We start from the raw sequence: 9416 nt of genomic DNA, 5'->3' as shown, positions 1-9416 counted from the left end.
CACAGAAAACACCGGCTCAGTTTACCTGAGATTTGATGTTTTATGAATTGACCTCATTGTAGCTGCCACAGGTTAAATTGAAGAAAAATCTTGACACTGATTTTGACAAGACACAATTGATAGGTGTTTAAAAATTGATCAAAACTGAAGCAAGTACATTACCCACATTGCAACTCATCCACTAACAGTATGGTGAGATTTTGTGTGATGCTAGTAGCAGCTAATGTAACCTGCAGTAGCTGAGGCGCTAACTCTGCTCCCTCCTACTTTATTTAACTTTTCGTCCTGACGTATATCCCACTCGACAGCTTCCTGTGGACGCTCTCAAGGCTTTTATACTATTTTCACATATGCAAAAAGGTTTAGATGTTTCAAATTGGTGAAATTGCCTTTTGATATGAATTTATGACAAATTATTGAGCATAAAAGCTCCAGTGTTGAGCCAGCGACTGATCCGACTGTTGATCAGTGTCGTTCTGCAGGAAAATCGACCTTCACACTACAAAGAGTCGTAAAATTGTCTTTAATATTTTCTCAGCCAGTTTCTATGTTGAAATTATTTTTACACAGTATTGTTTGCGCTCATGGGAGTGTTTGCTGTTGTCTTTCACGTTTAGAGCCTCTGACTCTTCTCCGGCAGTGGTCTCAGCTCCATTAGCTCCATTAGTGTTTGTAATGTAGTGCTCGGCCTCCAGCCTGCTCGGCTCTTGGCTTTTTATTTTGTGGCTTTTAATTATTTTCTTCATGGAAATGCTCATTTTCCATTTCCGAGCCTCTGACACTTTTATTTGAAAGTTATAATCGGAGAGAAAAATGTCTGTTTACATGAGCTTCACTTCCGGTTGTTCATGATGCTTTAAGTGTCGTTTATTTCATGTTAAACATCAGAGCCAGATGTGTCCAGATGTGTGGTCAGCAGATCAACTCCTGTCGGTCAGACGTGGATCAGAGTGTTTAAGGAAACACGTAAATAATTTACTTGTTGAATTATTTGACGTGTTCTCACCTCTTCCTCATCTCAAAATAACAATAATGAACTTGGAGCTGATTTTTATTATGTGATTGTCTCATTCTGGGAAAATGGTTTATATTCTGTGTGATTGTTTTGAATCATCTACGCCACAGAGAAATCTCTCATACACCCCCCCCCCCCCCCCCCCCCCCCCCCCCCCCCTTCAGTGGACACACTGCCTCTTCAATAATGAACAAAAAAAGGGTTTTTATCCCAAAAATAGTTTAATGATTAAAAAACAACAACCTACTTAGTGTTGATTTTATTTCAAACAGCTTTGGCTGCATTGTTGGTTTATTTTAAATTTCCTTTGGGATGAAACCCTGACTCATACCTCAGCAGACAAAGGGCTTGAGTTAGTTTTTCAGTCTGTGCTTTGTTTTCTGCGAACGTCTCGCTCTTTGAATCAGGTTCGTCGGAGCCGTGTGGCTTCTGAGCACACGTTGTTTAAACGGGATGCTTTAATGTTTTTTGTGTTCTGTATCGGAGGGAAAAAGACAAACGTTATTTGAAGTGAAAGGAAACTGCAATATGTACAGTTTTTAAATGGAAATGAACATTCCACACACCTGGGTGTTTGTGCAAAACGTAGCCTGGGAGCTATGAAAGAAGTCTTGTTTTTATGGTTTTTCTTCTTGCATATGGATGTTTTTTTTTCTGAGCTTCGATGACAGATTGTATTTAAACCAGTAGATATTTCGTTGAACGTGCGTTTCTACGTCTTCCTGCGTTCGATACGTGACATCGCTCCGAGGAGGAGCTTTGCCTTTTGGAGCTGGTGTGAAACTATCAGGTCGAGCATGAATCTGAAAATGTAGCTTTTTATTGTCGTCTAAGCCACTGATGAAATACTTGTCACACGTCAGAGGCAAAGAGCCCAGATGATGGAACAGCTTTCTGAACTGGATGAAATGTAAAGCATTGTTTTGTTTTTTTCTCATTTAGCCAATAAATGTTTTTCTCTTCTGATCTCGCGTGTTATTTTTCCATGATGGATGAGAATGTGCCTGATGCTCCTCACATCACTTCTATGAGCTGTAACCTCTGTTCTCTTTTATTCCTACACACACACACACAGACACGTGAATGCATGTTCAGCTCGTGAGGCAGTGATGCGGTGTGAACCCATTCTGCCTCGTGCACACGCTGAATACTGTGTTGTGTGTGTGTGCACCTTGTATTTTGTGCAGGATTGTGACCTTGGCTGCTGCAGGACAGGAAGAAGAATGGGCCACACGTCTTCCTCTCATCCCCCTGGTCCCTGCGCATAATGAGGGGCAGTAAATGTGTCTGTGCACAGCTCAGTCTGCAGCTGAGGGCTCCTGCCTCGGCTGTGGGTCTCTGGGCTGCAGCTGCATCACAGGAGCGGATCATTTCTTCTGCGTCTCTCTCCTGCTGCTGCGGGACGTTTCCCTCAAACTATGACCCAATCGTCGGGTGTTGCGTACTTTCAGCCCCTCCTCGTCCGGAGCAGCGTCAAGTCGCACAGAGACACGACGAGCGGCGCCGGAAACACGGTCCACTCTCCTTCAGAATAAGAGCGAGTTGTCACAGTATTAGTCCAGCAAGCCTTTCTCACTGTGACTTTATAACAATGATATAAATCAATTTTAAACGCCGTGCCAAAAATATATTAATCACATGTAAACGTGTTTACAGGGATTACAAATGTTCACAAATCCAAATGCACAAATACACAATACTATAATTATCATAGAAACAAGAATAAAGACAAAGTGGTATCACATTATAAAGCTGCAGAAGAATTAATAGATTAAAGCTGCATTTATATCATATTTGAAGTTAAACTGTATTATAGATGATTATACGATTCAGTGGTTCACAATGTCTCCATCTAATGTGCATGAGCCCGACATGTTGCATCTGAACCTGTTAAGTTTGTGTTGCAGGTGCAGCTTTTAGATTTGATCATTTTAACATCAGTGTTTCTGCTGATGAGGCAAGAAACTCACACTTACTCTCTTTGGATATTTACATATTTTACTTCCTTTTTTATTGTTTGTGTGTTTCGTGTATTAGTTCTTTGTTAGTTTTCATATTATTGTGTGAAACTTAATGAATGTGAATGGAGGTCCATATAAATCATTAATCTAGATCTTATTTTATTCATTAAATTCAAAATTACAGTGGCCCGTTTAACTTTGAAAAGCCTAACCGGAAGCGCCTCCTTCAGATCCGGCTGACTTGACCGCTTGTCCCGCGCAGCTGACTCCAGGAGCAGCCTCCTCCTGAGTTCACTTTGCCCGGTGCGCGCAGAGGACTTCGGGTCAAGGAGCTCCAGCGTCCCGCGGACACAGCACCGGGACCCGAGCAGCTGCCCTGCGGCTCAGACTGCGTCCTGCAGCCGGAGGAGAGGAGAGGGGGGGGGGGAGCTGCCTGCTCTGCTGTCCGGACTCAGATGAACACATCCCCGCCAGAGGAGCAGACACCAGAGGACGAGGTCCCGGATCCAAGATGAGAGCGGCCGAGCGGCAGAACGGGGACATGAAGCGGAGGGCGAGCTACCCCGGGGAGCTGCGGGCCAAGCACGTCAACATGGCCAACAAGATCTGGGTGAAGGTGGCGATGGCGATCACGTATTTCCTCTGCGTGTCCGTGGCCGCGTTCATCCTGGTGATTTACTACGTGTTCTTCTGGACTCCGGACCAGCAGAACTACAACAGCACCGCCGGCCCCGCGCCACCGAACCGCACCGAGTGCGCGTCGAGGCTCTGATGATCGCACTGCACGCACGCACCACGCATCATGTAGGTGATGCACACGCGCACACCTGACACGAGGCTGCAGCCCGAGTTTGAGATGCTGACTGAGGACCTGAGAGAGGACAGGGGGAGGCAGCAGGGCTCTGCATGCAGTATGCAAGGGGGGGGCAGGTTCTCCCCTCCTGTCCATCAGCTGGAGTCTTAGAGAATCTCCATGAATAGGTTTTGTTCTTGATTCAGTGTTTGGGAGGTTTTCACTGAGCCATGAAATGAAAGTCACACAGAATAAAAAGCTCGTGTAGCTCCTGGAGGGATGAGGAGACAACAGGCCTCTGGGCACAGACACCCCCCCCCCCCTCATTGATGTTTCACTATCACTATGATGAACCAGATCCAGAAGAGGAACCAGATCCAGAAGAGCTGCTGGTCTTCAGGATTTCATTGATGCTGGAGAGAAGCTGTGAGCAGATCCACGCTGACACTAGTAACCTCAGAAAGCATCACACAGAAACTCATTTTCAGAGAGAACTGCTCAAGAAATGTATCAAACCAAATTACCAAATGTTTTCTGGTTCCAGATTCTCACATGTGAAGTTCTGCTGCTTGTATCTGTGTTGTTTACTCTTGGTTTAATATCTTATAGTTTTTAATTGTTGCTCAAACTCTTGAATGTGTAACTTTGGGCTCTGAGAACTTGTGACGCACACATCTCTCCACTTTCTTTAATGTTTTGGACATAATTAAAAGTTTTAGCTCCATTAAAAGTACAAAACTTAGTAGCTTGGTGAATTGATAATGAAAATATTAGTTTAGATGCTGAGTATAAGCCTCAGTATCCAGTGCAGCGCCGCAGCTGAAGGAAACTGGATTAGATGTGATCGTCTCTCACTCAGATGCATCGATCAGGAGCAAACAATGTGTTTTCAGCTCATCAGCCTCCGTGCCCACAGGCCTGTTCAATAATCCATCCATGATTCCCACTGTTTCTATTCTAATACTTGAGGAGCTGCTCTAACCCAGCCAGTGTCTCCTGAAGAAGTTAATGCACTTTGGTTCCTTAACATCCCTGAATCCAGCCCAGGAGCTTTGAACTCCCTGTGGAACGTGCACAACAAAGAACCTTTCAAGTACTTTACTGGAGAAACCACATCACCACCTCTCAAGAACTCCTGAACCTCAAAATACATGAAAACAAACCCTCAAATTCTCCAGAAACACTGGCACCAAATGCTGGATCCTCCGCTGAAGAACGGCCAAAGATCCTTCTGAGCCCGAGACAAGCCAACTCCCCCTGGAGGACATGACGGACCCACTGCTCTGCACTAACGGACATTTCTTTTTAAAACATGGCACCAGAGCAACACCTGACTCTGAACTCTCCTTTCTCACAGCTGGAAGCTGTTTTTTATTCAGGTATCTAGAGGAACGTAAAGCGGTACTGTACTGTAGCAGACGTAGCATAAACTGTGATCTCCAGTAGCTCGTAGCTGTATGAAATGCAAGGCGATCACTCTATACTCTCAGTAGTTGCAGCAACTTTAACTTTTTAGAGCAACATTGTGTCTCGCATCGTGTCACAGAATGAGCGGGAAAAAAAATACTCAATGCAATGTCCCGTTTGTACCTCGTCCTATGATGACGCAGTTTGTTGACCTCACTTCCTGTTCCTCCTATACTCTACAGTCCCTGAATCTGCTAGACTGTTTTATTTACGATGTAGCCTTGAGAATTTATCAATATGACGTAATAAACTATGCATTTATTCCAGCGTGGGTGTCGTCATTCCGTCAGCACACTGAGGATAAAACCTGCAACCTACAAATCATGAATTGTGTAAATGAACAGTTCCGACACATTTACGGTCGACAGCCGCTCGGCCTCGAGATCCACTGAGCTTCCTCCTGTTTGTCTCCTTGTTCAGTTTCAGTTAAACTCAGTCAGAGCTCAACACATTGACAGACTTTGTTTTTTCTCCACATGAAAACCACGTCATCGCCACGACAAGTAGTCAAACACAATCAATCCCCTTGTGTGACTGCAGGGGGCGCTGTTGCTCCGGAAAAGTGACATGGTGTCTCTTTAAATTCTAATGATGCACAGTTCTGTTCTTTAAAACAATGAGTTTTAGATTCGATTTATTATCACTATTTACATTTAATTAAAAATAAACCACAGTTCACATACATGAGGTCGACAGACTGCAGGAGGAGGGACACGTGTACTATAATAATAATAATAATAATAATAAGTTTAAAGGTTTGTGTGTGTGTGTGTGTGTGTGTCACTGTTCCTGTTCCTGCTTGGATCAATAGTTCAGCAGCAGCTGAGTTGTCAGCAGGTTCCTGCAGCAGCAGCAGGACGAGGCTCCTGTGACTCAGCATCTCGTCGTCCCGTCCGAGCTGCAGCAGTAACAACATCCTGCCGTCTCTCTGCTGCAGTTTGATACGACACAATTCATGTTTGTGTTTGAGTTATTCTTAAACATTTAAGACATTTGGTTTTTTATTCTTCTTGTCCTGACGTTAGCACATAAACATATTGTAACACCTCTTTTATTTTATTTGAATCACAATATATCAGTAACTCTCTTACTGGGGCGAACCGGGGTCATAACCATCTGATTCCATGAGTTTACATTTCTGTCTTTCAAGCAGTAAAATCGAGTTTTATGAGGTTTGATGAAAAAAGCCAGAATATATTTTACAGTGGATTCTGTGCGTCCTCTTCAGCACCTTTGTCCGATACACTTGACCCGTGTTAAAGTAATTAGCCGGCCGGTGATCACTGGCAGGATTGATGATGCAGCTCCGCCCTGTACGATCCGATCAGGACTTCCATTACTTCAGAGCCACATGGAAACCAGCGAGTCTGCTCCTCAAACTGCTGAGCTGTGAAACCAGCCATTCAGAAAACTGTTTCCTGTTTGAGCCCTTTTGGTCCAAAGTGACTCAGTCAAGGTCAAATCTGAAACCTTTTGTTTTGTCCACTTCTTTCATGAAAAGCCGAGATGAAGACTGTTCTTCTGTTCACACACAAGAAGGAGCAACAGTCAGGTTTACACAAATGTTATTTTGACTAGAAGTTCTGCAGTAGGGAGATTTGGAAAGAATTTACAGCCTCAGACAACATATGACCTTCATCGTGACCTTTATCCAAACAGCCCGATCACATCCAAACATTCATATGTGTAACAACAGCTCTGGAAGAAGAGACACAACAGTTATACATCATGAACAGGCAGAAAACAAGAAGTGAGGTGAGAAGCAGGAATGTTACACACATACAGAAATACAAATATGTGCTGGAAACGTAACTGATGCAGCAAAATAACACTACAGGGAAGAGAATCCAGAAAACAGAAAACATCCTCTGGACGAGCAGATTCAGCTCATTCTGAGTTTATTGATCTGAATTTAGAGGCTGACGAGAAAAATTGCTGAGATTAAACATTTTGGCAGAAATGAAGCCAGACGAGTTGTTTTATCATTAAAATTGTTCATCATCAGTTTCTTTTATAGATTTGTTTCAAGAAGAAAAACATATTTAAGAGATGCATCATGTAAATCACCAAAATGACACAGAACTCATTTATCCATGACACAGAACAACGGATTGTATTTCTTTCACTTTGAGCAGGTTTGACTTGTGTGATGTCGAATGTGAGGTCGACCCTGAACTGTCAGAAATGATCTACAGCTGATTCAGAACTCTGCAGCCCGAGTGTTACCAGAACCAGGGAAGAGTTCACACCAGCCCTGAACTCTGCAGTGTCTCTGCACTGGTCCGTGTTGGTTTTAAGTTTCTTTTAATTGTTTTTAAAGCACTTCATGGACCATGCAGACATGTTTCCTATGCTCACAGAACCTATACGGCTCCTCAGGTCCACTGGTACTGGTCAGTTAACTGTTCCAAAACACAAAAACGTTTGTTTTGGTGAAGCAGCTTTTGACCCTGATCCACTGGAGCACTCCACCTGAGGACCTGAGAGCTGCTGGAAGTGTGGAAATCATACATATGAGCTTAAAACGCATCTCTTTAACCTGGCTTTTGATAATAGACATTATTTTATTGCATCCAATATCTCCTTATATCCCCGTGTTTATTTGTCTCGTCTTATTCTCGGCTCCTCAGTCGGTAGAGAAGCTTTTGAACAGCTCTGGGCTGAAGGAGGATTTATTCTCTTATTAGCTCATCACACATTTAACCTCAGTGATTCTCTCTGGGCTGTGGCCTCACTGAGCAGTACATGCATTTGACCACTAGGGGTCAGTGTTACATAGAATACAACCAGCTGGGACACTGGTGGATTTAAAAGCTGCATTTTAACAATGATGTTGAAATAATAATAATAATATCAGACCACGTGATTCTCGCAGTGATCGTTATGAGCAGCACAATAGCGGTGGTGGCAGGTGTTTGACTGATAAAGTGACAGAGATATCAGTTACATGACAGATGATCGTCTCTCTTTGGACAGTAGAGGAGGAAATATTCAGATCTTTCACTCAAACAGCTGAGAGGAGTTTGATCTTTGATGTGTGAACAAGGAGAAAGTTTTCTCCTTCACTCCCTGAACGTCTGTTCTCTGTAACTCTGCTGAGTGGGTTCCATCTCCTGTGAGAAGAACTGACTGAGAGTCAGCTTCAACTGTCACAACCAGCTCCAGTTGAAGAGTGAAGCTGAACTGAGATCAGTTAAAAAGACTCAGAGGTTATTAAAAAACAGAGTTTATCTCCAATATTCAGCAGGAAACTGTTAAAACATGAAGAATTCTAAACAGAGTTTGGTGGATTTGTTGCAGCACTGGTTACATAGTGTTGCTGTGAGTTTGTATTATCAGCTGATAAGGACAGTGTTTCCCTCTGAGCTGCAGTGGATAACGATTATAAAGGGTAATAAAAATAAAATGAAAGAGCAGAACATCTGTGTAATACACTTACACAGTGGGCAGTGCGGTGCAGCTTTATTTATAAAAACCAAACAAGCGGAACAAGTATAATAAGAATATCTTTGTGCTGTGTGACACTTCAGTCTGAGAGTTTACGAGGACCGCTGAGCGCAGCACCATTCACCCTCTGCATCACTGTACTTAGTGAGCAAGCTGTCAATACAATTACAGATGTCCTGCTAAGCAATAAAAACAGGAAAGGGTGGAGTCGTTGGATTGTTTCTGCTACTGTTACTTTCTACAACTGCTCAGTCTGACTCTGTCTGTTAACTCCTCCATCTGTCCCTGAGCATCGGGGGGGTGGACGTGAAGTCAGGGTGCACAGGTTGAACAGCAGATGTGCAGGTGGTCACAGGCCATAAGGGGAGGGTGTCCTGATGGCGTGGAACAGCAGATGTCTGAGGGTCAACCCCCCCCCCCTAACCTCTGACAGCAGTGGATTCTGTTGTCGGGGACGGGCCTGTGTGCGTTTTACAGGTGAGTTTCCTCTTCAGCCAGAGACAGAGCCACCTGCTCCAGGCTGTTGTGACCCCACATTCCGAGTTCCTGCGTAATCACATCGCTTCCAGTAGAAAGTGTTTCCTCCCGAATGGTTTACATGCAGCAGCAGGGGGTTTCGGATGCTGGCCCACAGGATGGATGAGACTAGAAGCAGCTGAAGGAGAGGAGGTCTCACTCCTCAATCCCACTTTTCCTCTCTCTCTCTCTCCAGCAGGTTTTTCCCTCTGTGTCA

The 9416-nt window shown here is 44.0% G+C and overlaps 4 protein-coding genes across 4 annotated transcripts in view; all 4 read left to right on the top strand.

The window, feature by feature from the left end:
* Positions 1 to 9416, top strand: part of LOC117773272 (spectrin beta chain, non-erythrocytic 1-like) — a 750817-nt gene that overhangs the window by 266538 nt on the left and 474863 nt on the right. The gene's annotated exons all lie outside the window — the stretch shown is intronic.
* The window catches only part of si:ch211-14c7.2, a 432059-nt gene that overhangs the window by 308000 nt on the left and 114643 nt on the right, over positions 1 to 9416 (top strand). The window lies entirely within an intron of this gene.
* The window catches only part of pak4 (p21 protein (Cdc42/Rac)-activated kinase 4), a 37207-nt gene continuing 27827 nt past the window's right edge, over positions 37 to 9416 (top strand). Inside the window, exon 1 of the mRNA XM_034605095.1 lies at positions 37 to 290. The gene's annotated coding sequence lies outside the window, so the exon portion shown is untranslated. The remainder of the gene's footprint in view (positions 291 to 9416) is intronic.
* On the top strand, positions 3135 to 5502 carry LOC117773326 (putative transmembrane protein INAFM2). The gene has a single exon (XM_034605151.1). It carries the CDS (start codon positions 3488 to 3490, stop codon positions 3746 to 3748), a length of 261 nt encoding a protein of 86 aa, XP_034461042.1. The 5' UTR covers positions 3135 to 3487; the 3' UTR covers positions 3749 to 5502.

Source organism: Hippoglossus hippoglossus, chromosome 13 (assembly GCF_009819705.1).
Source record: "Hippoglossus hippoglossus isolate fHipHip1 chromosome 13, fHipHip1.pri, whole genome shotgun sequence".
Taxonomy (NCBI): Eukaryota; Metazoa; Chordata; class Actinopteri; order Pleuronectiformes; family Pleuronectidae; genus Hippoglossus; species Hippoglossus hippoglossus.
Note: the sequence above shows the minus strand (reverse complement) of the source record. Positions and strands in the feature narration are given on the sequence as shown.

What these genes read in the sequence shown, in the direction of transcription:
- LOC117773326 (XM_034605151.1), top strand. Translation starts at nt 3,488, where the DNA reads ATGAGAGCGGCCGAGCGGCAGAACGGGGACATGAAGCGGAGGGCGAGC.